Consider the following 26,227-nt stretch of genomic DNA (forward strand, 5'->3'; position numbering starts at 1 on the left):
GTCCCTCTTGAAACTTAGTGGCAGAGGAAGGGGCCATGTGAAAGGAGAAAGGTAAAAACAGGTACTAATACACAAAGGCTCAGATGACCCCAGGAACATCAGCTGAGTCATTTTGTTTTCTCTTCTAGAAGGATTTGTGATGCCATTGTCCTGTCATGACTTCCATTCCCTGGTTACTCTCCCCTTGTGCTCAAGTAGGGATCTAGCTGTTCCTTAGGGCATCTATGAACATATACATAGAGATTACTGATGCCATTACCAGAATAATCATAGGTTACATTGTAAGCACAGTTATCTCATTCAGAACAAACCCATCTAATATATACCCTTGCTTTTATTAGGTATATTGCAAATTGACATATCTTAAAAGCAATTGTGTACACATCATATCTGTATATTTGTAAAGAGGGATCAAATAAAATGTATTTATAATTGAAAACAATGTGGTGTACAATTACGGTGACTCAGGCAACAGACCAAGTTGTGTCTTATCATATGTCTGCCCTAGTTTTTACTGTACCCAGGTGAGATTCTTTCTTTTTTTGGAACTGGATGGCTCTTAGCTACTTTCCAAAGCCCACCTTTCAAAATGTTAGCTAATAATAATTAAAAGTAGTACACTTACAAAGAACATTTGTAGTTTAACAAATGTAGGACCCCCAAAGGAATGACTATTGATAGATTTCATTCACTGATTTAAGCTGTGAAAGAAAATTTTAGTTTTTTGGTATGATATTTGGAGAAATTACAGTACATGGCAACCTTCTATTATGTCTAAAAATGAAGTCTACTCTGAATATATGGTTTATACAAAAATATGCCTTGTTGTATAGGAGTTATGGTCTTTTACTGTCAAGATTTAATTTAGTTAAAAAAAAATCCCTCCTTAGATCTTCCTTTTTTCTCTTGTATCAAACATACAGGACATGACAGCATTTGTCTTCTTTTGTGAAAATATAAGAATTACCTGGAAGCAAGGGAAGCCTTCTACTTATCTATTATCTGGTAGAGGTGACGCTGAGGTTGAAAGGAAAGCCCATTTTTTTTTTTTTGTAATTAATATTTTCCTTGTAATAACCTGGCCTTTTGATCTCCTTCATTTTTACAGTGCTAACTAATAGCCTTGACAACAGGTCCCTTTTTACTTTATGTCTTTGAAAGATTTGTCCTTAGAGTATGTCTCTTGTATCACAAATTTTATCTATAAAGGGTGTAGACAACTGACTTGGGGGCTCCCAAGCGGTTTCCCATTTCCTTTTGCCTCCCTTTATTCTCTGCTTGCAGTAATCTATAAAAATGGACACAAGAGAAGTCCTTATGGATTGCCTTTGAGAAAGCAAGACATTGATAGAAAGTGGATCATAGCAGTCCAAGGGGATGACTCGCCTGCACTTACTCAAACTTGGCAGATCGTGGGACCACAGGGAGCAAACTACAAAGGAATTCACAGCCACCACAACAATATGGGTTTGCTTGGAGCAACCAGGTTACATTTATTTGGTACCAAGCAAGGTGGAAAATAACCCTATAGTCGAGTTACTTCCTCTTTTGAGGAACCAAAAAGGCAGTAAATGTAGTTGAAAACAGAGAGACAGAGTGTGGTCAAGCTTGTAATTGGTCCAGTGAGTGAACAGTCTCTCTTGGGAATGATCTGTGGTTCCTCAGGAAAGATGACTGGCCTAGAAAGAAGCCACTGGATGAACTCTTCTAACTTGGTAGCACTAAGGAAAAACCTCCACTTTCCTCCATGAACAAAAGTTAGCTTGATCCATGTACCAAAGTCTGGGTAAATATAAATATTTGACCTTGCCTTTTTTAATCTTCTTGATGCCGTTTTTATGTTACTTTCCTTCAGAGTTTCAATTTGAGGAGAAACTGGTTTTTCCTCAAGATGACCAGTGGGCTCTGGATAACTGGGCATTTTCTCTGGTTCTGGAGAGATTTCAGAATCTTTGGACGCTGACATGTTCTTTGAAGTTTCTGATTGTATGTAATTATGAAGCAATTCTATGATTTCTTTACCTCTTTCTCCCTTCAGGACTTCTAAACAATGTATGCTGGGGCAAGAACTCTGGTTTTCCAGCTCAGAAACCTTCTTCTTTAAAGCATCAATGTCTTTTTTCATAGAGAGGATATCTTTGGTGGCTGTGTCTTGTTTGTCTTCATTAACAGTCATCCTGGTTTCTAGGACCTCCATCTGCTTCTGATAATGGTCAATCTTTTCCTGGATTTTTGATACTGCACTGACAATATCAGTCATTTGGCCGAGGAGTTCAATTTGGGAAATTTTAATTTCTTGCAGCATTACTGTAAGGTTCATTTCTTCATCCAAACTGACATCATGTTGATCACCACCACAGGAAGTCATTGTTGGATATCTAGTTGAATCTGGGCGCTGGATCTTACGTTTTTGGTAAACATTTTTAAGAGATTTTCTGATCTTGCAGAGATTTGAAGTCCACATATGTCCAGCAGCCGCTTTTGCCCTTTGGGTATGAAATCTGTACATCTTTCATTGCGAAATAAGATGCAAGGTATTGGGAAATGTGATCGCAGGAAGATGTAGTGTCAGAATGAAATGACCTTCTTTTGCTATTTGCTGGATTTCTTTCCTGGTAGCTGCATAGAAAGCTCTATTGAGAACAGCCAAGGCAACAATGGGTACTCTTAGTTGTTAGCTTCTTCGTAGGTGGCCCAACTGGAGAATTCTTTGAAATAATGGTCAGCTGCATGGAATCCTTCCAGGGGTAATAATTGGCCTGATGCTGATGTCACAATGTCTGCTGGCTTAGAACTTATTTAAGCATATTACAGTGGTTCTCAAGATTTTATCACAGAAAACTTTTTTTCACTTGTAAAAATTATTGAGGACCATAGAGTTTTTCTTAATGTAAGTCATAGCAATTGATATTAAACATTACAAATTAAAACCAAGAAAGCCTTAATTAAATAAAAAAAAAAGATTGCATACTAATCTACATGACATATTTTTTGTGAAAAATAATAGTTTTCTACAGAAAAAATGAGAAAAGTGACTTATTGCTTTACATATCTGTAAATGTTTAAAATGCCTGGATTTATAGAGGATATCTACAGTCTCCTACCTGTTTTTTCATTTGTGATATGTTTTGGTTAAGTGTATGAAAACAAAATGGCCTCTGGAGATATGTAAATTGAAAGGGGAAAGAGTATCTTACCAGTCTTTTCAGATAATCGAGGATATTATTCTTTGCTATTCCACCAAAATTCGACAAATAATAATTTGTTACTAGTTAGTCTCTCCAGAAAAGTCTGAGTGAGGGAAACTAAAAATATTGAAGAATGATATTGACCAAATCATATTGCCATATCCTGTATACATACAAATATGTAACATCCAACCCCACTATTATATGTAATTATCATGTATCAGTAAAAATATAGAAAAGAGTATAAAGTTAAATTTTAAATAGATTAACATTTTAATTATAATTAAAAGTAAATTATAAGCAAAAAGCAGTCTTTGAGTATTAGGAAGAGTTCAAGCTTTGGTAGCAGATATAGATTTTCCAAAATTCTAATTTTGGCTCAGAAGCTTCAATTTTATAAAGTGTGTTGTTTTCCTTGAAGTGATAGGTTCTCTACTTCAATTTTTTTTGTGCAAAATGCTTGCCAAATGCTGAAATCTGATTACTATTGTTCGTTGCCAGCTATTTTTTTTTCCAACCATAAATGGTGCTTCATGAAAAAATGGCTAGTTCAGTTTGTAACTGAAATAAGTACTTTTTCTCTGGATAGCCATTATACTTTGGGAAAGCAGCAAAAGTACTTTATTCATGATTCCCATTATATCATATGTACTATAAAAAAGATGTATTAAAGAATTGAGATTTAAGATCTTTTTTTTTTTTTAACTACTTAATCAAGAGCATCTTGAGTAAAAAATGTTTTCTTGTATTTTTTTTCTTTCTGTTTGAGTGGTGGAGAATACAATTTTTATTGGCCACTACCTTGGTTTTTGCCAAGGTATCGTCAATTTTATCCATTGTTGCTTTTGCAGTGGACTTTTCAAAATGCAAATTAAAAATACAAATAATATCCTGGTATTAGTTAAAAATAGTTTTGTCTGCTATATGTTACACTTTGAGAACCACTACCTTACAGATTTAAAATAACATCATACATTTCTCATGTGTCTTTTTATAGGTTTTTCTAAATAGCAGTTCTTAAAATCAAAACCTGTTGAAATACTAAATAATATTTCCCTAATTTTATATATTGAAGTAAAGGCTTAATTTTATTCTCTAAACATTAAGACTGAACATTTTGGAATTAAAATGACATGATACCCGGATGTCTCTCATGGAGTAGTACTTTTCTATTCAAGAGGATTTAATTTTTTTTTTTTTTTTGGATTGGTGCCAGTTCCAATCTTCTACTAAATGACTATTAATTCTCTTATTTGTGCCAAATTGCACGGTGAGTTTTGGCCCAGGTTTTGGTATGAACTCTGAACTTGGCCAAAAGTAATTTATGAATTTTGGCTCGTCAACACTATCTGGGATTTTATTTTACTCTCCTATCTTTGAATTGCTATTTAGTAACCTTTCCAAAATGTTCAGAAACCTTTCCAAAATCTTGCTGAGGAAAAATGTTCTGCAGGAATGGTACTCGGGGCCAGAGAAGTTCTCTTTCAGAGCTGTTCCATTTACCTGGGCCAAGACCATTGTATCCATCAGGCTCCACAGACACAGTGCTTAGGGCTTGTGAAGTTTCCAATAAAATGACTTGAGAGCAGAAAGAAATAAAAAAAAAAAAAAAAAAGCAGTGCTCAGAATACTAAAAGAAACCTGCAAGATTGAAACAATAAATATTTAATTAAATGTCTCTGAAATGTACTATATCATCTTCATTAATTGTTAAATTTAGTACTATTAATATTTCAGTACATTTGGAAGAGCTTTGTAGATTAGGTATTTTTACTTTATAAGAATTCCCAATTAAATTAGAGAGATTGCTTGTAGTAATTACTCCCTCCAGATTAATAACAGCCAGTCTTATTGGGCATCTACCAGACACTATTACATATATCGCCTTATTTAACTGAAGTTCAGAGAAGTCAAGTAACTCTCCTATGGGAATACATCTAAAAAATGGGCAGAGCCAGATCTTACCTTCTTACATTCTAGGTCTAGAATCCACATTTTTACTTCTTTTGCTACACAATTGTGATTAAAAAATATATTTGTCACAACCCAGGAAGAGATGGACATTTTTTTTTTAGTCTTAAAAGCACATTATGTATTTATAAAAGGCTTCATTTTATTGAAACTTTATTTGTTTAGCAATATAAGAAAACTAAAGCTTTAGCTGTTTATTTTATTTACCAGAACCATTTGATGCAGAAATTCATAAAATCTTTGGGAGCTGAATTAGTCTAATTCATAAGTTAGAATGCACATTAGAGCTTATTCTTGCCTTACTATAGTATAAACAACTGGAATAAAAAACAATCATTTAAAAATTCACAACCAAAATTATTCTGATTATTTTATAATACAAATTAATCTTGTAGGTTTGATACCAACACCAACCCTTCTGGGTTTCTAGCTGCAGGTCTTGCTAGTTGGTGTTCCTGAAGGGAGCCCAGCCCACTGGGATTTGTTAGTTAGAAGCTGTCGTGGGAGGATCTAAGCCGGGTGAAATTGCGAAGGCAGTCAAAAAGTGAATGAACAATGGGAAATAAGCTGACTTCCCCTCTTAGGGTCGCTGCCAGGGAGACATTTGGGAATAAAATACCATGCTAGATTGGAGCTTAGTGGGAGACTGCCTGAGGAAAAATGTTCTCCCAGAGCCCAGCTCACTGGAGAAAGATATTTGGAGCTAGAGAGGTTGGAGCATGAATCTGGCCCAAGACTGACTCTGCCTTCAGCATGCTGTTAACCTCACATGTGCCTGGAGAATAGGATAATAGCAGCACCTCATTGGCAGAGTGGTTCTGAAGATTAGAGTGTTCAGTATTTGTAAACCCCTTTCCTTCCCCTCTGTAACCACCCCCTCCTCACTTCCCTCCTGCAAATGAAAGAAGGAAATGGCTCAGAGTTCCAACTCGGCTCACTGTTGCCATCTCTTGCTGTGCTTTTCTCTCTCTTAACATGACCAAGACATGCAGCGTTGCTCACTGTTCAATATAATGATTGAGCATCTTGATTGGAGACACCCGGCTGCCGCTGACAAGGCCAAACAGGCACTCTGTCTCCTGGTTCAGCTTCTCAGCCGGCCAGGGTGTCAGGCAGACGGTGTGGAATAACCTCCACAGAGACAGCTCTAATAGTAAATAATATTTATTACTCGACACTGCTGTGTTTGGGTACACGAACTATAAATTAATTATGATAGAGTCCAGATTATCTGTATAAAAGGCACCCTAATTTACATTCCTTTTTAATATGTTTTCTTGAGTGGGAGAGAAAGAGTAGTTACAGGGATCCTGCCAGCAATTGGGCACTTTGGAATTGTCATGTTACACCTTAGTTATCTGCTATTCCTCGTGTGCCCTTCACGGTGGCAACTGTGAAAAGTTATTGAGTCTTTAATTTCCCCACCAAATTTGGGGAACAGGTTCATAAGAACCTACTGCCCCTATCCCAGCCCCTGCAACACCTGAATGTTATCTGTCACTTGCAGGATGGGATAAAAGATTAAAACAGGAAACAGGAAGTCCTTTCCAATTTGATCAGAGTAGCTGACCCAAGGAGATTAGAATGTATTAATTAGTTTAAATCTGCTATTACACAAGCAAAGTATTTGGGAAGGGTCCAAAGTTGAAGCCATCTTCTATTTTGTTTTCTTTCTTTTTTTCCCATGAGAAATATAGAGAATTGGATCAAAACCAGAGCTGTTTTACTGGACGAAGACCAGGAACTAGAGGAAAGCAGAGGCAGTATTTGTAAGGCGGGCAGGGTCTGAGGTAGCGAAGATAGGTGACCAGCTGAGGGAAGTGCTGTGGCCAGGGACACTGACAAGGCAACCTGGTTGGAGTGACACGTGGGTACATGAGAGGGTCGTGTTTGCTCTGTGGTGTCATGTCAACGAAGACTTGTTAAAATCATATGAAACCAAAAATCGGTGAACACTCTCAAAGAAACTAGGGAATGCTAACATAGTATTTGGTAATGACAATTTACTTTTCCACTATGACTAAAATTGTATGGTCTCTTTCTAGAATGCCCTGCCTCTATTTATATCCTTGGTAAACTTGACCCCATCTTCTACAGGGAGTATCATCCACACTGCTTTCCTTGTTCTGCTTGTTCAGATTCTCTTTGTTGTCTTACCAGTGCTCCCAACTGGTTCTTAGTCTCTACCTAGCAGTGACTTACATATCAGGTTGTCATTGTTGGTGAGCCTAACTCCCCTCTAACCTCTGAGTCTCTCCTCGAGTAGAAGACTTGCTTCAGTGCTTCCAATGTCACAAATCCCGACATAGGTTGGTGCTTAGTAAATCTTTCTCCAATGAATGAATGAATGCCCCCATGGATAATTGTCAAGATGTCTATTAGGTCTCTTCTGAGCCTATTTCTATGGGTGGTAGGAAATATATTGCTTTCCTCATGAGGGGAATAACTTTTCTCGCATCCTGGGGGATCATTTAACAATTTCAGGATAGGGATTTAATAATTACTTCCCCAATGACCTAAAGCAGTTAAGTATCAGAGGAGGTAATTTGAGAACAGGGAGATGAAGGTAATTATGCACCTGGAAACAGCTATGGCATGGATAATAGAGAGAGCCCAGAAATATTGGTAACAGGGCTGATGTTAATGCATTGATCCTAGAGGTGACTGATACATAGCATACTTCCCCCTGTGCAGCCTATTAAGTCTTTTAGGCCTTTAGAGAACCACAAGTAATCAGTATTTTCTCCTAGCCCCTGTGGAATTGCCTGGGAATACATTTGTCATATATTTAGGTACCCAGTTACTTATCTCTATATTTATGTCATCTTATACTCTGAACTCTAAATTTAAAATGATCTCTCTCGAGCTTATCTAAATGTACCCTTCACCATTTAGTTCCAGAGCCCTGGGGCACATTAGTATTTTATGTAATCTCTCCTCCCTGTCATCTTCCTCCTGTTCTTTCTGTTATGCTTGGCTCTCTCTGGTAATATATCATATGAGGTTGCCTGGTTTCTGTAATTCTCAACTTCACCTTTTGGTTTCCCTTCTCAAATATTTCCTGTAAACCTCTGCTCCCGTTAGCTTATGATTGACGCTCTTCTTACAGTCCTTTATAAGTCCTGATGTGCACAATTTATGTAGTAATAAAAATAAATGGCTGGGAAAAGGAAGAGAAAGTGAAAGAGAAGTGTTTTCACACAACCATTCACCTCTTTCCTTCAATGCTGTTGGTGAATCAATGTAGTGAAAAGGTCTATTTAAACGCCTGTGTTTCACTGAATTTTTATTGTTTAGCATACCTTTTTAGGGGAAACCAGTATATGATGAGTGCAGCACTGTCAACTTTGTCTTGTTTCGGAATTACATGGTTCTTAAATGACAAAAATTAAATGACACAGAAAAAATAGTAACCACATAGAAAATGGGGGCTTAAATGTAAATAAATCCATAAATTATTAAGTGTAAAAACATTACTCTTCTCCCCGTCTTTTTCTTCCAGGGATCTAACCCAAAGTCTTGTATATGCCAGGCAAGCATTTTTTTTTTTTTTTTAATTTTTTATTGTGGGTTGTTCAAAACATTACAAATTTCTTGACATATCATATTCCACACTTTGATTCAAGTGGGTTATGAACTCCCACCTTTACCCCATACCCAGATTGCAGAATCACATCAGTTACACATCCATTGATTTACAAATTGCCATACTAGTGTCTGTTGTGCTCCACTGCCTTTCCCATCCTCCACCCTCCCCCCTCCCCACCTCTCCCCTCCCCTCCCCTCCTCTCTCTCTACCTCCTCCACTGTATAACCCTGAGGGTCTCCTTCCATTACCATGCAATTTCCCTTCTCTCTCCCTTTCCCTCCCACCTCTCATCCCTGTTAAATGTTAATCTTCTTCTCCTGCTCTTCATCCCTACTCTGTTCTTAGTTACTCTCCTTGAGGGCTGGGATTGTGGCTCAGTGGCAGAGTGCTTGCCAGGCAAGCATTTTACCACTGAGCTATGTCCCCAGCCCTAATTTCCCCATTCTGGCTATGGAATACTGTGTAGTATTTTATCTGGCATGTTATTATGTTAATATGGATTTAATTTTAAGAGAACTTCTCTTCTAGTGTTTGGCTTTTCAGTGACCACCATACTTTACAGTACTTTGGGCTACAAAATCCAAGAAGCTACCTTCTTTTTATTCTGAAATTTAAAAGATTATAGTGTAAAACATTGTACTGACTTTTCTAAATAGCGTTCACCTTGACAAACTTCGATTATTGTGGAATTTTCCTTTCCAACTGAATTCGCACTAGTATCTCAGTGAAGTAAATGTATATTGATCCCGTGGCAGTGTTTTTCCTTCAGTTGTTGCTGTGTTCTCTATCGAGGGCATGACATTTTCCATCCCATTCCATCTATGCAATGAGAACAGCAATAATGCATGTGCTGATACTGAAGGGGCTCACAAGGATTAACATGAAAATGTTTATTACATCTAATTTTTATTTTTTAAAATTTGTATTTGTTCTTTTTTAGTTATACATGACAGTAGAATGTATTTTGACATATTACACATACATGGAGTATAACTGCCTATTCTTGTGGTTGTACATGATGTGGAGTTACACTGATCATGTGTTCATATATGAACATAGCAAAGTTATGTCTGATTCATTCTACTGTCTTTCCTATTCCCATCTCCCCTCCTTCCCTTCATTCTCCTTTCTCTAATCCAGTGAACTTTTATCCACCCTCTCCCTTATTTTGTGTTAGCATCTGCATATCAGAGAGAATATTCAGCCTTTGGTTTTGGGGATTGGCTTATTTTATGTAGCATGATAGTATCTAGTTCCATTTATTTACCAGCAAATGCCATAATTTCATTCTTCTTTATGGCTTAGTAATATTTCATTGTGTACATGTACCACATTTTCTTTATCCACTCATCTGTCAAAAGGCACATAGGTTCTTCTATAAACATTCATATTACATCTATTTTTAAATTTGTATTACACCTCTTCTATAGGAACTATAAACTGTTATTATTATGCATGGTTTCTGCTGTGTTATCTTGATGTTAGAATGCTCTCCTTTCTTTGTTTAAAGCTACCTGCATTTGGGGATGGGCTTATTGCTCAGTGGTAGAGCATCTGCCTACCATGTGTGAAGCACTGGGTTCGATAATCAGCACCACATAAAAATAAAATAAAACAAAATAAAAAGGTATTGTGTCCATCTGTAAATAATAATAATAATAACAACAACAACATAAACTACCTGAATCCTTTCTCCTATATGCCTTTGGGTTTGCCAAATGTGTTCTTTCTCCTTATGCATGCTGATTACCTACAAAATAGGTATATCCAAAGGCAGTCATAAATGAAGTTTTCTTCTTTTTTTTCTTCCTTCTGTACCTAGGCTTTTGCAACTATGATCTAAGGGGAAAAGTATTTATTTATTGTTTTAAATGTTTATTGAAGGCTGTCTCCTTAGGAATGTGTATTGCTACTGCAACTGTTTCTAGAAAGCTAAAAGCCCACTAGAATGTAAAAAGTGTCTAGGGATGTTTAACTGTAATATGGAGAATTTGTCTTTTCTTTCTTTCTTTTCTTTTTTTTTTTGGGGGGGGGATGTCCATCTCTTTCTGGAAATTTGAATCCTTTTCTTCTAGTCTTGAAGTAATTTAATAATCAAAAAAGAGAAATGTAGAACAACAAGACAGTTCTATTAAACACTTATTTCAATAATCTCAGCTTCAGTCTTAGGCATTAATGGCTATGATTCTCACTGGAACTTGTGAGAATTAATTACCACTTATTCTCGTGAGGTGCCCAAGTTTCTCCTTCATGATATGTTGTAAAATGATGTCAAGTTGGCTTAAACTTGGGCAATTTACATCTTAAGGTATGTAAAAATTTCTATCACAACCTCCATTGGATTTAACATTTCAATTCTTTAATGACACACTTTAAAAAAATTTTTGTTTTTAGTTGTAGTTGTACACAATACTTTTATTTTATTTATTTATTTTCATGTGGTGCTGAGGATTGAATCCAGCGCCTCGCATGTGCTAGGCGAGTACTCTACCGCTGAGCCACAACCCAGCCCTTAATGACACTCTTAAAAAAAAAAAAAAAAGAAAAGAAAAAGAACATTTTCCTGGAAATCACATTCTTTATTTTTAGAAAGCAGAGCTGAAGTAAAATGAATGCCCAGGCTCATTGTAATGATTAAGAAAGTGACATAGTTACATAAAAGAGAGGATCTGTATATTTTGGGCTCTGACGAAGAATCTGATGAAAGCTTTGCATACTTTCTCAGGAAACAGCATATACATACAAATTTGCGCATAATTTCAGAGGATTCATAGATCTCCCCTGAAGCCAGTTGTGGACACTGTAAATTATTCCCCAGGTTAAAATCCTGACAGTAAGAGAAGAGGAACAAGAATTATTCAGGCTCCTGTTATTAGTTTATGTGTGTTTTGCTTTTAAGGGGACTAGACCCTTTGGATGGTTTAGTTTAAGAGCTTAAAATATGTTAAGAGCTGAGTGAAGGCAGTTAATTTGAGGGACTCAAAGGAGGGAGACCTCCATGGAATACAGTGGCTCAGGAATGTTTCCAGGAATGAGATCTGGACAGATGAATGTAAGAAGAGTCTTTCAGGCTGCACACACCATGGAATCAGGGTTCTTATTTGGTTAGTTCTTCACTGTGCCTAGCATGGTACAAGCCACTGGTCACTAGGCTTTCAATAAATGTCTTATAGAGTGTCATGCCTCATTTCTAGTGATAAGCTTGAGACAAGAGAAAACAGGGCAGGAATTCTTTAGGTGACTGGGTGAATGTTGGTAGCCAGTCCAGACATCTCTGCTGATTAGTTGGGAACATGGCATAAATGTTTTTATAAAAGCCATGTAGCTGCAAAATTAAGTATCTTGATTTTATTGCTAAGGAATTAAGAAATAACAGAAGTGATACTGTTCAATACTTTATGATGAAATTTGGAAGGCTCTTAGGAATAGAGCTTGGTAATAGTGATTCCAAATATAGGAAGTGAACCTCTACACCTGAATCCCCTGTAGTAGTGAGGAGCTGACATTTTCACTCTGGTCCCTTCAGCTTGCAAGTTTTAGCCCAACCCTGAGCCTCATTTCCCAGAGTGGGGAAGGAAGGGAAAATTTTCTGGGACAACTATTTTTTTTTTTTTTTTTGGACCAGGGATTGAACTCAGTGGCACTTGACCACTGAGCTACATTCCCAGCCCTATTTTGTCTTTTATTTAGAGACAGGGTCTCATTGAGTTGCTTAGTGCCTCGCCTTTGAACTTGGGATCCTCCTGCCTTAGCCTCCCAAACTGCTGGGATTACAGGCATGTGCCACCATGCCTGGCTTGGGACAATTATTTTTAAATTTGACTTTTCCCTTCTGCTTTTGGACTTGCATTGTGAGTCTGTGTTATTATCCAACACAGAACCTGCTTCTTTCCTTCACCCCATTTCAGGCCTGCTCCTTCCTCTTTTTACCTGTACACAGGTGAGCTCTCTGCCTACTGAGTCATTACTGTGATACAGTGAGTTAGCTCATGGCTTCCCGTTATTCTGAGATGTAAATAGAACCATTGGCAATTGATTTGTTTTAATCCTGAGTGGCTGGGCGGTATTTTCTTTTTCCTCTGTGTAATTTACATATCTATACATATATTTGCTTATTTTATGCATTTAATTAAAGAGGTGATGCAGTTTTTCCCTTTTGAAAGCTTGACTTACTCACAGTAGGAGTATGACATTTAATTTCTTATTCCCTACTGATTGTTGGGAATAAAAAGATCCATGAAGTGAAGTGCTTAAGGCCCAACATGTCCCGAATACAGAGAATGGAGACTATCACAGTCCAGACACAGACCATGCATAAGCATGTATACAGGAAAGGATAGGTATGGTGGTGGTCCCTCCTTCTGAGACCCCAGAATTCCACAGGAGGGACAAGAGTTAGCATATTCCACCTGCTCTCTCTCCATTCTAGTAGAGAAGGAGGCATGCCTTTGCCTCTTGGTGAGTTTGGAATGCTGGAACTGGACATCCCCTTCCTCCTTCCCTTTGTCTCTGGGATTTATCTGCCTGCCAAGAGCACTCTTCATTCTAACCTCCATACTATTAGCTGGATCAGGTCAGAGGTGGAATGGGGCTGAAGTATGGTAATTCAGTTGACTTTTAAGGTTGGGTTATTAGGTAGACTATGTTTGCCACACTTATAGGCCACACCCTTCATAAAATGTTATTTTAGTTTCTGATTTGCAGTATTTTTCTGCCTATTTCAATTGTTAAAGAAAGTGGGAGAGAGAAAAGCAGCAAAATTTATTCTCTTTCTTATACAGCCAACAAAAGAGGCTCATTTTTAATCATTGCAATCTTTTAGTTGTAGGTAGTCACAATATCTTTATTTCATTTTTATGAAATGAGGATCGAACCCAGTGCCTCACACATACTAGGCGAGCCTTCTACCACTGAGAAACAACCCCAGCCCCTTGACTGGACATTTATAAACTTCTCCTTCTGTTGTATACATATGAAAAACCATATTGACCTGCCTTTTTAAAGAGGGCACTGTGAGTCCCAAGTTGAAATTATCAGGTATGGGTGCTTCTCTCAGTTTCTTAAAAATGTCTATGCCCTTGTGCTGAGAGCCATAGCCAAGTAGGAATGACGCATGGCAATTTCTTTGTCAGCCTACCCAATGATGCTTAGAGGGAGGACTCTCCATTGTGGAAATGGGCTTGCCTTGGACCCAGGTCATTTGCAGTGACATTGCATGAATGTTTGAGAAAGGTGACCCTGCTCAAGGACCAGGGTGGATCCGGGTTTAGGGAGGATCCTGCTGGATTAGGGTGGGTCCAGGTTTAGGGTGTATCCTGCTGGGAATAGGGCGTATCCTGCTGCCTCAGGGGCCCACCCGCTCCTTGAGTTCCTGTTGAGTTCTCACGGGATTCAGAGAGTATTTTGGGATGCAGAGCCCGGTGGAGGTGTGGATTTTCCTAGAACGTGCGTGTAGAGTGCGGGTGACAGTTCGGGAATAAAGAGTTGCTGTTTGAATCTACAAGGCTGTGTGGTGGCTTGGTTATTTTGTGCCCAGCCAGACTGCGGCACCCTTGTTCCTTTATCTGTGGTATAGAAATGATAGTACTTTACAGAGTTTTTAAGGAGATTGGATTAAATGAGAAAATGTGTAGGAGAAATAGTTCAGAGCACCACCACGAGGATCTGATAGTGTTTAATAAGTGCCTATGGTGGGCTGTGTCATAAAATGAGTATTCTTTATAAATCAGTGAATTTAGTAACCCAGCATTTTGCTCTCCAAGACAGACCAAGTGAAAAGGTGGGAAAAAGGAATCATTCATTACTGGTGACCTTACCGTTTTTTTTTTTTGTTGTTGTTGTTTTTTATTTGTATCTATTCTCTAAATTCCTATTTTTCTTTAAAATTCAACCAATGATATTTTTCATGCTGTAATATCTAGTTCTTGATGTTTTCATGTGATGGAATTTCCTTTTAAAACTGTTAATATTGCTTTAAGACAGAAGAAAAGCTAGAAGTTGGCTGACAGCTGTGTTTCTTGGTGGCATTCCCACTGTCCTGTGAAATCAGCTGACCCCAGTTCTAAGGTGAAAGTGAGAGCGTGGAAAAATGGCTCGTATTGCCTCAAACTCATCTAAATTGAGTTTGAGGGACAAAAGGCAAGAAGTAGAAATGTTACAAGGTAATCTCAAAAATTGACTCCCATCCTGAAGATAAAACAAACTTTTACTAAATTTCCTTTGATATTCTTATGCAATATCCAAATTGTCTAAGTGTGGTGAGTCATGGAGTTTGGAGATAGAGAGTAGAGGTTAGAGCTGCTTCTGTGACTCCTCATGTCTCTGACCCCACATTTGCTCCAGGACAGTCTGTTGGTTCTTCCTGGGGAGGTGCTCTGAAAGAAGGAAAGATGATGAAAAAACTCACTCCACAAATTCTCTAACAACTTCAACTCCTCCTTAGAACTGATGAATCTCAAAACTCTTCTTCCAGGGTTGTTTATTTTTAATTTTTTAAAAATATTAGTTACACATGACAGTGAAAGGATAAAAGAAGCTGAAGTTAAAATGTAAAGGACCAGGTATTATAAAGTTTCTGAACTGCACTCATAACCTGAAATTCCTGTGGCAGTTAAGACAATTCCCGGAACTGCCCATTAGATATGTGTCGAAATCCCCCCCTGACCACTTAGTTGCTTAACAACCTGGACCCTGTGCAGCTCGGCATGTAGGCACCTCAGGGCCCAAACCAATCAGTTTGAATGTATCCCCCTCCTTAGGACTGACCTATCACTCTCGCCCGACCTGTTCCCGTCAATGAATGTGCTAATCATGTCTGAGAGTTGTTGTTTGATTTTCCCGCGCCTCATGATGATTTGCTCTGATGTATGCAAAGCCCCCGCCCTCCCCAAAAAGTGTACTTAAGCACTGCTTAACCCCTGCTCGGGGCTCTTGGCCGCTCTCCCTTCTTGAGTGAGCACGGAGCCCCAGCGCGCTGGATCTTCAATAAACCCCCTTTTGCTGTTGCATGAGTCGGTCTCTTGGTGGTCTCTTCCTCCGTCGTTTGCCGGTCACTTACAACAGTACAATGATTTTGACATATCATACATTTGATTCAAATGGGGTATAATTTCTCATTATTCTGAGTGCATAGATTGCAGAATCACATTAGTTATACAGTCAAGTATATCCATACATCAATACTAGTGTCTATTTTATTCTGCTGCCCTTCCTATCCCCCCTTTCCCTCCCCTCCCACCACTTCTCTATACCCAATATAATGTGACACACCTCTTTTTTTTCCCCCTCACATCATCATACATGTATTTTGTATAACGATGAGGGTCTCCTTCCATCTTCTTGCAATTCCCCCTCTCCCTCTCTTCCCCTCCCACCTCTCTTTCCTATTTAGTGGTAATCTTCTTCTCATGCTCTTCCTCCCTATCCCATTTTGAGTCACCCCCCTTATATCAGAGAAGACATTTGGCCTTTGTTTATTAGGGATTGGGTTAAGTTTTACAGAGGGGAATACCCTTTCCTACTCTGTTTGCTTTTGCATTATTTACGGCAGTGAAAGGGTCATAGTGCTTCTCTGAGCAGTCTTATGAGATCTTGTCCAATCCTTTCCAATATAAGTGCATGACATTCTTGAGTCTGGTGTGGTGAGGTAGTATATAGAGCCTTGGGCTGAGCAATAGAAGGTTCTAGTTCTGCTCTGTAATTAACTGTGGAAGGAAATATACCTGACCTTCTGGGCTTCATGGTGATCTTTAGAAATATGGGGGAGCTTGACTCAATGGTATCTTACTTCCACTCCAATTCCAATGTTAGAAAAGGCTTACCATATTAATCAGAAGGTGAATTTAATTAATTATTTTTTTCTTTCTGAATTTAAAATCCTGCCATAGAATTACATGTTAAAAGTTTTGGGTTGAGTTTGTAGCTTGGAGGTAGAATGCTTGCCTGGCCTGAGTGAGGCAATGAGTTTGATTCTCAGCACCACATATAAATAAATAAATGAATAAAATAAAGCTCCATCAACAACTAAAAATAAAATTCTTTTCTACACTACTTTCATAGTGCAAACTCACTTTTATATGTTTATTAAGCTTTGCAGCTTTTTAAAAAACACTTGGTTACTATTCAATATTTGGTTATTAACAATTAAATTAATCATTGCCTATTTAATTGTGAATTATCACATGGAAAGCAAAATCATTCAGGAGTTGGACTCCTCATTTATTAATGTGTGCTTAAGTTGTTTGAAATACAGGTAATCTGAGTCCAGGAAGAGTCCAAGGTCATCTAATACTGCATTTCATTGATTCTGTTGTCTACATTTTTATATTTTAATATGTTTATATTTAAATGTTTTAATGAAATTGGAATTTTTAATCATAAATGGCATCTTAGTATTGTATCCATAAATGAATCAATGATACTTTTCTTTTTTCTCTTTTTAGTGGCACTGGGGATGAACCCAGGACCTTGTGCATGCTAGGCAAGCACTCTTATCACTGACTATCTTCTTAGCCCCTTTGATCACACTTTTCTTAATGACACTTAAAGTAAAATAACAGCATACTTGCATATAATGATATCTTACATTTGAAGTACAATACATGTTAATTCACTATAAACACCTAAATTCAAAACTATCTTCTCTTCTTACATAAATGCATTAAACATGTTAATTCTTATCTTAAACCAGTGTTTTGTGAACCTAATGTATCCTAACATAATTATTTTTAATATAAAAAGGTATATTATCCATTTTAATGCAGTAGAAGTTCTGATTTGGACTTAAAATGGGATTTAATACATCTGGACATGTTTGGAGAACCTGTGTATGTTTAGGAATTGTTAATGTATATAAACTGATTCATAGAGAAGAAAGTTTTGTTTTGGTGTCTGTGTCTAGACAGGCATATCTTTTGGGTTCTGTGGGAAGCAGACACTCAAATTTGGGAGTGCAATTTATTGGAAATAACAGTTGTGAAAGATAAAAGGCAGAGGAATTGTGTTGGGTAGAGAAAGCCTACAGATTTGACAAAGTCTCAGCCAACCCAATAAAGGGCTCTGGAGTAAGGATTATTCTCAAGTTTGAGTCCTCTACTGAACAGAAATGTCCAGGCCTTGATACCCATACCCTACCCAGGCTGTTTGGGGGATATCTACAAAAAGTAGCCCAGGACAGCACAGTGCCTGTCTTAGTGTTTCTTGTCCAAGGATTTATGTCTGAGTCATGTAATGAGAAGTGTCAACAACTGGGAAAGGTGTGAGGTCTTCCTTTACTTGCAAGTTAACCAGTTAGTCTAGCACAATTTAATGGATGCTGGTGGAAGACATGAGACTCCTAGGTCAGAGACAAAGACTTTATTACTCATGGCATAGTAGGCCACATGTTGAATCTCTTGCTCCAATTCCCACAGGAAGATGCAAAAAGGGCTAGGTGAAGCCCACAAACACAGTGAAATATGTTACAGGAGAGCTTAGGGAATCGGAAGCTTTTATAGAGGATAGAAAGTCTGCTGCATGACCTTTGCCCCAGAGGACAGTAAGAAAATCAGCCTTTTGTTCCAGAAGGAGACACTATATTTTCTAAGACCGTTGGTCAAACAGACATCCTTAAAGAGATAATCCAGGATGGAAGTAGCCAGCCATTCTTCTTACAAGAGGTACATAAATGTGACTGACTCATGGAGAATTGCCTTCTAACAAAATGCTCTAAACAGGCCGAAGGAAGTATTTTCATTAGTGGCTTTGGGACACAAGGAACAAAAAGCAGAGAGAGACAATGCTATCTCAGTTCCAAATAACTATTAACACATAGTAGAGAGAGGAACACTCTTCTCACTTCTTATAATGTTCAGGGACCTCAGTTCAGAGAGAATTACAGGGGAGGCAATGCAAGTAAGCAACTCAAATGGTACAAGCTGGAGGAGTATCAAAAAACAGCACTATTGGCATGAATATTAGCACTTTGACTTTTCTCCCTGTTTGTAGCAAATTGGTCCACAGTCTGAAAATGATGAGAAGGTTGTGCAAACTTTGGAGATGTGCTTAAAGCTAACTGGCAGGATGCAGATGCTGATTTTGTGTAATTTCTGTCTCACGTGGAGATAAGAAAGGAAATTTGAGATAAGACCAGTAATATTACCCTACCAGTAATATACTGGAGAGGCCTGTGTAAAGAAACCCAGATCACACCAGAAGTGCTTACTTAGTATTTCTAACAAGTTTTTTGATGTATGAATTACTATATTTAGTAACTCTGTCCAACCTAATTATATTTAAAAATATATATATTTATGTTTCTTTTCCCTCTAAATTTTCCCTTTTCCTGAACAACTTAAAGAATGAGTAAGCAAATAATTTCACTCTAGGTTAAAAAAAGTTCAAGTTTTATAATTAATGAAAGAATTTCTTACTCACAATTCAAAGTTCAGTTCATATCTACCTCTTCCTTGAAGCTGATCAAGTCCAGATTACAGTAGGTTATTCCTCCTTCAACTCTAAAAATGTTTTTTCACATACCACTGGAAATGATTAGCTAAAGTGCTTTGTTTGGAATTCTGGATCTGTGTCCCAACTCTTGTGCAAGGCAGCCATGAGCAATATGGTCCATGAATTTGGGATATGGAAGTTGCTGCATGCATTATTTATTTAATGACGCCACCTGACTAGCTCTTTAAAACTTTTCCATAAAAAGCAGCTTCCCCCTACCCGCCGAAGAAATACAATCTTATGAGACAAATGTTCCTTTTAGTCTGTTGCAGCTGCTATAATTAAATACCCGAGACTGGGTAGTTTACCAACAATAATAACTTATTTCTCATAGTTCTGGAGGCTGAGAAGTCCAAGATATAGACACTAGCTGATTCAGCATTTGGCCTATTTCCTGCTTCACAAAGTTACCTATTCCTGTGTCCTCTCATGCAGACAGAAGCATATGAGCTCCCTTGGGCCTATTTTTTAAGGGCATTCATCCAGAGCCCTGACGACCTAATCTCCTCCTAAAAGGCTTTGCATCCTTGTGGTATCACTTTGGGGGCTGATTTCAACACACCCCACCCCTCCCACCTGCCATGCTGATTTCAACATGAATTTGAGGGAAGGGCATTCAGACTGTAGCACTTTTCAAAACAATTTTGGGAAACAGTGCAAAATCTGAAACTCACTTGGAGATTCTCAGTGCACCTTGCCATCATAAAGACTATGAGAATTGTGCTTAAATAAGTAAATCTGCTTGAATAAATACAATCTAGTATCTTCAAAAAAATTTTTAAATACAGAACTCTTTTCTCTATAACATCTTAACAAGCTAGCCACACAGTACTCTGTGATGAGCTTTGTTTTAGTATCTTATGTAAAGAATTACTCTTGAATTATTCACCTTTTATATATGTTTTATATCTCTTTGCAGCTGTACTATAAACTTGCTGAGAACAGGGACTATGTCCTACATGTCTTACACCCATCACGGAATCTATGCTATCTACATGATTGGAGTGTAATATGTGTGCTTTGGATATCATAACTAAGTTGACCAGAGTAAGAATGGTGGTTACAGATGCTTCATAGATTCACTAGTATTTGTGTAGTATTTGCAATTATACAGTAAGAACTGCATGAAAATTTTAGAACAGGTAGGGATACCAAGTTAACACTCTGTCCTCAAAATAAAGGAGCCTAAGGGCTTTTGAAGCAACTCTAAGATGATGGGTTCATGTGGCAGCAGAAGAAAAAAAAGAATATAAAGATTGTGACAGCAGGTATTGACTTATCTGAGATGAGTTTTCTCCAAACCTCAATGCACAGTATGCCCGGATGCTTAGGAAGCAGTATGCATGGTGAAGTGCTTTTCTCTGGGCTAGACTAAGTTCAGGATTTAACTCTGCCCCTTGCTAGCTATATGAGCTCAAGTCAATCTCTTAATCCTTTTTATCTAGAAAATGGAATTTAAAAAGTGCCGATCTTATAGGGTTATTATGAACATTAAATAAGATATTTAAAGAATTTGACACAGTGCCCGTTCCACATGCTAGACAGAAATCAATGCATGTAATCTATTATTTTTGCTAGGGTGGATTAGGAAAAAAAAATGATCTTTGCACTTTTGAAAAGCAATGTGGTATAAATCTTTTTACCTTGATGTTTTCAGATGTCTCTTCTTTCTCAGTTTTTATACACTTGATATATGCTGTGTCTTGCATGTCAGTGTGATCCCTCAGCTTTGTACAATCAGTGAAAATCATGTTATAAGGTCTGTCCTCAGGGCAAAATCCAGGCCCTGCACTTTTTTAGACTTGCTGAGCCAGCACAGTATTTGCTAGTAATTAAATGCTTAGTAAATTCTTATTAAACATTACATTTAGAATATTATATTTTAATTAAAAATATATTAAATATTAAAAATAAGCAAATAACTTTCAAATGTGATGATGAATTACTGACTAGTCCTTTTAAGTACAACAGGGTATATCCGGCTAGATATTTGAATTGTTGCTTTGTATGTTTTCTTGTAACAGATGCATGCTTTATTTTTTTTATTTTTTATTTTTTTTTAGTTGTAGATGGACACAATGCCTTTGTTTATTTATTTTTATGAGGTGCTGAGGATTGAACCCAGTGCCTCATATGTGCTAGGCAAGCGCTCTACCACTGAGCCACAACCCCAGCCATAGAGCCTACTTTTATAGTTGCTTCTGATCCCAACCACAAGGCTTTAATTGCTTGTTTAAATTGCCATTGTCTCTTCTTTTTCCTTTCTGAAATTCATGATTTCCTCCAACAGCAACATTAATTCTTTTAACTTTAATACTGTCAGGATTAGAATTAATTATTTTAAAGACAGTTCCTCAATTATATGACTAAAAGTATCATAGATGACGGTGAGGAGGCTTCTTAAACATTTCTGGTGTGTTTCATTATTTCTGTTGGCTGCTTTGGCTTTACTCAGTGGACATGAAGCCTGGATTGAGCATACACATATGTTTCTTGTAAGCCCTGAGGTCTCTTTTGGAACTTGACTGGAGGACTGTCCCTTAGAACACGTTTATTCTTCCTCTAAAATCAAAATAGCATGAGAAAGAAATAACTTGGTAAACCTCCCGAATCCTTACAGTTTTAGAAACTTGCCAAGCCTCAAAATTTACAAGGAAAGTACTTTTATTTCACGGAGGAGGAGGAAGACCAGGAAAGTTAAGGAACTCACCCAGTCACATTGCTGGTAACTAGCTGAACTGGCATCTGAGCCTGCAGGTCAGTCTGATAGGAATTTGTAGTTTTTAATTTTCTTTCCTATTTTATTTATTTAGTTGTAGTTGGACACAATACTTTTATTTTTTGTGGTTGTTGTTTGTTTAATATTTTTTAGTTGTTGGTGGACCTTTATTTTATTTATTTGTATGTGATGCTGAGAATCAAACCCAGTGCCTCACGCATGCTAGGCAAGCGCTACCACTGAGCCACAACCCCAGTCCCCCTTTATTTTGTTTATTTATTTTTATGGACAGGTAGGAATACCAAGTTAACACTCTGTCCTCAAAATAAAGGAGCCTAAGAGCTTTTGAAGCAACTTTAAGATGATGGGTTCATGTGGCAGCAGAAGAGAAAAAAGAATATAAAGATTGTGACAGCAGGTATTGACTTATCTGAGATGAGTTTTCTCCAAACCTCAATGCGCAGTATGCCTGGATCAAACGCAGTGCTCTACCGCTAAGCCACAATCTCAGCCCCAGGAGCTTGTAGTTTTAACCTGTGCTGTATGCCATCTCTTACCCATAGCTTTTGACACGGTAGTTGCTGTTTCCATAGTGAAAATATGAATGAGTAGGCAGAGGAAGCCATTTGACCTATGCTGCCAGGACACTGCAATACCTCCCACTTTTCTTCATACATATTCTAATTCTCTGGGTATGTTTTAATATTGAAAAGAAACAAAATGTTTCACTGTTACATTAAAAAGTCATCATTTGTTCCATAGACTTCAGACTTGTTTTCTGGTTTTCACAGTCACTCAACACCTACCTGAAAACTCTCATTCATGTTGAGTCAGATGGTAAGATGTATAGGCAGTTCTACAGATTATGAATAGGAGACTTGGATGGCTACCATTACATACTTTTTTTTTTTTAGCCAGAATTTAAGGTTTAAATAAGTGGCTGCTGTGATTACCTACTGATTCCCACGTGAGGATCTAATGTTATATCACTGACTCATCTGAAGTTTATTAGTCATCAATAAAGAAACTAGAACATAATAAAAAAGAGGGGGGATTAATGATTTTATTTATCTTGCAAAGCATTTCAAAAACATGCATTTGTCATAAGTGGAAGCCTGTGCTTTTGTTCACTAATAGTTGGTTTCCATAAGTATTCTAAGCCTAAAATTGACTTTTAGTATGTTAAAAAGTTCCGAGAATGCTATCTTTCTCCAAAAAGCTCAGAAAATGATAATTTGCAAACATGAAGGCAGGGACTTTTACTTCTGGACTTCCCACCATAAGTAGATTCTATGTGAATTCCATATTTAAGAAATTTTCTTGGATCACTGGGTCTACAGGAAGAAAGGAAAATCTTCAGTATCCCAAAACATGACCAAGGAAACACAAAATATAATCTGTGAAGTGAACCAGAGCAACGAGAAGCAAGCCCTGGGAAAAGGCAGAGTCTGGCTATAAAGCTAACGCCAGGGTCAAGATAAGGAAACCAAAGCTTAGGGATGCAACAGGCTTGAGGTAATGACCCCAAACACTCCCAGATTAAGCTGGGGAATCTTAGAATGGGTGAGAGTGATCTTATGTCCGCAGTACTAGCTGACTCTTAGAAGAAACAAATTTAATTCTTCCTGGATGATAATGTATCCCCCCCACCCCGATTTTGGAGACCAGGGCTCATCAAGAAAGGTGAAAAGTGATAGACTTCTCATACTTAGGGTTGAGAACCTGAACAGTTCACTCCAGGGGTAAAGGTTAACTATAAATGATGCAGCCCCTTGTTGGCACTGAAACTAGTTTGAAATATCTCAACTTATAATATTGGATTAAGGTAAGTCCAGATTCAGGGTTCTTAACCATCAGGGAAGATAATATAAGCCAAAATTTAATTGTAAAATCATGTATATATACATATATATGAAATCTGTCACACCATTAAAAAGTCAGTAAGAGGATAAAATCAAAATCGAAGAGAAACAGCACATAATGGAAGAGGCCACAGGGGAGCCATTAAATGGAAGTAACAGACAGATTTTAAAGTAACTATGTGACTATGTTCAAGATATTCCAATAGAGAACTAAATAGATATTCTCTAACTGAACAAATTAACAATAACATGAAATTGAAATTCAATGGTGGATTTACCCTCAGATTAGACCCAGAAGAAGAGAAGATTACTGAATCAGGAAGTAGTTCAAAGAAAAAAAAAATTTTTAAGATAGAAAATAGATAAAATAGAATGAGAAGCTTAGGGGGTAGTATGGGATAGATCTAAAATTTAGATAATTAGATTTCCTGGAGGAGGGAGTAGAAAGAAAATAAGGCAGAAGTATATTTGAAATGAAATAAATTTATAACTTCCCCCAAAAGGATTAAAGACATCAAACCATAGATTCAAAGTGCTTTGTGAAATTCAAAGCAGTGTAAATAAAAGCAAAATCACACATAGGTACATTACAACAAAGCTGCTGAACTACAAAGAGAAATGCTTAAAAGCAGTGTGTGGTGGGGTGTCTTTGTAACCCCAAAGAAATCAAACTAGGATGGTCCATCAACACTCATGATATGTAGCTAAACCCATGGAGAGAAATTTTTAAATATATATATTAGAAAAGAATAAACCATCTAAAGAAATTAGGAAAAATAAAACCGTAAATAAATCCTGAAGAAAGTAGAGGAAGAGTAGAAATAATATAGAAAACAGAAATCAATGGTAGATTTTTAAAAATGGGGGTGGAGGGTGGGGTGGGCAGCAGGCGACAAGGGGACAGGAGGACAGACAGCAGGGTTAGGAAGCCAGCAAGCTGAGCAGTGAGTCAGTGAGAGAGGCCAGGTCCTAGGGCAGCTGAGGTTCCTCTGGACCACTCTGCAGAGAACACAGTGCTGCTAGTCTTCATCAGAGGGGTTGGGTGTGGCTCATTCATGGCCCTTTTACTGAAGGTGGATCAAGAAGTAAAGATCAAGTTGGATTCTTTCAGGGAGCAAATCACAACTGAGGCAGAAGATTTGGTGGCCAATTTTCACCCAAAGAAGTTGTTAGAACTTGATAGGTTTTTGAAGGAACCAATCACGAATATCTACAACCTAATTCAGATCCACTCAGACACACATTTCCCATCCCCAGACCCCACTCTTCTCACCAATAGTTAGGGTGAATTGGATGATCCCACTTGGAAATTAGTGTGAAGAGACCCTCCAAGGAATCAAGGTGTTTACAATGCTCAATGGGATGCTAACAGGCAACCAGCTGCTCATGGACACTGTGGAGAAAGTGAAACCTAAGATTCAGCTGCTGATAAAAAATGTAACACAGTCAGAATGTGGGTATGGCTGTTCATGCCCAGGATAGAAAATGGAAACAACTTTGGTTACCCATTCAGGAAAAGACAGCTGAGAACTAAAAACAGTTGAGAATGAAGCTGCATCTTATCTAGACTAGATTTCTAGATATAATAAGTCATACTGGTTTCTAAAGTAGTTAAAATATCCCCATGTGAAGGACTATCAGTTATATTGTCAGAGATTGATGAGAAAGAATATATATCACCCTTCAGCTCATTATATTAGAGCTGAGAAGTCAATATGTCACATGCCATAGGCCCATGTATTCAAGGATTAATCTGCAGCATTGTGCTATTGTGTGAGGTAGTGAAACCTTTAAGAGGTAAGGTCTAAGGGGAGGAAGTTAGTTCATTAGGGGTGTACCCTTGAAAGGGATGTTGATAGTCCAGCTACTTCATTTTCCTTTCTTTTACTTCTTGGAAGCCATGAGTTGAGGAGCTTCCTCAAGTGGCCAGGGGACCAGCTCCTCTCTTTATGACTTAAAGCTAGTGTTTCTTGCCTCTGGGGGACTTTGGATTCTCCCTGCCACAGTTGTTCTTGTGGTGACATAGAGTTTTTCATCTACATACATCCCACACTGAACCTGATCATGACAAGAAACAGTCTTCAGCCAAATCTCTAGCCCCTTCAGATGTTTTTATAACCAGAGGTTTTCACATACATGTATGTGTATGCATGTATATACATATGATCATGTGTGAACATGCCTTCCTATTTCATTATCTAATATTAACCCCCGCCCCCGCCCCCCATACACACACACACCTCTCAGGAAGTGGTAATTGTCTTAGTAATCACCTGCCCCAGTAAAAGTCCAGGGCTTAATCATCCTTCCAGTGTTGAAGCCTCTTGATGCTCAGGATAAGTTACAGTAGTACCAAGAGAAGGGAAGTGGAGAGATTGGGAAGGGACTCTTCCTCTGGACTTGAATCCTTCTT

The 26,227-nt window shown here is 37.8% G+C and overlaps 1 protein-coding gene and 1 pseudogene across 1 annotated transcript; one reads left to right on the forward strand and one right to left on the reverse strand.

Annotated features, from left to right (window-relative positions):
- Positions 1-1,525: 1,525 nt before the first annotated feature.
- Positions 1,526-2,509, reverse strand: Ccdc54 (coiled-coil domain containing 54). Its single transcript, XM_027943173.2, has one exon. The coding sequence runs from the start codon at positions 2,507-2,509 to the stop codon at positions 1,526-1,528; it is 984 nt and encodes a 327-aa protein (XP_027798974.2).
- A 22,360-nt stretch (positions 2,510-24,869) lies between these two features.
- LOC114098965 (proteasome activator complex subunit 3 pseudogene) lies at positions 24,870-25,591 on the forward strand (annotated as a pseudogene).
- Positions 25,592-26,227: the final 636 nt, after the last annotated feature.

Source organism: Marmota flaviventris, chromosome 8, assembly GCF_047511675.1.
Source record: "Marmota flaviventris isolate mMarFla1 chromosome 8, mMarFla1.hap1, whole genome shotgun sequence".
Lineage (NCBI taxonomy): Eukaryota > Metazoa > Chordata > Mammalia > Rodentia > Sciuridae > Marmota > Marmota flaviventris.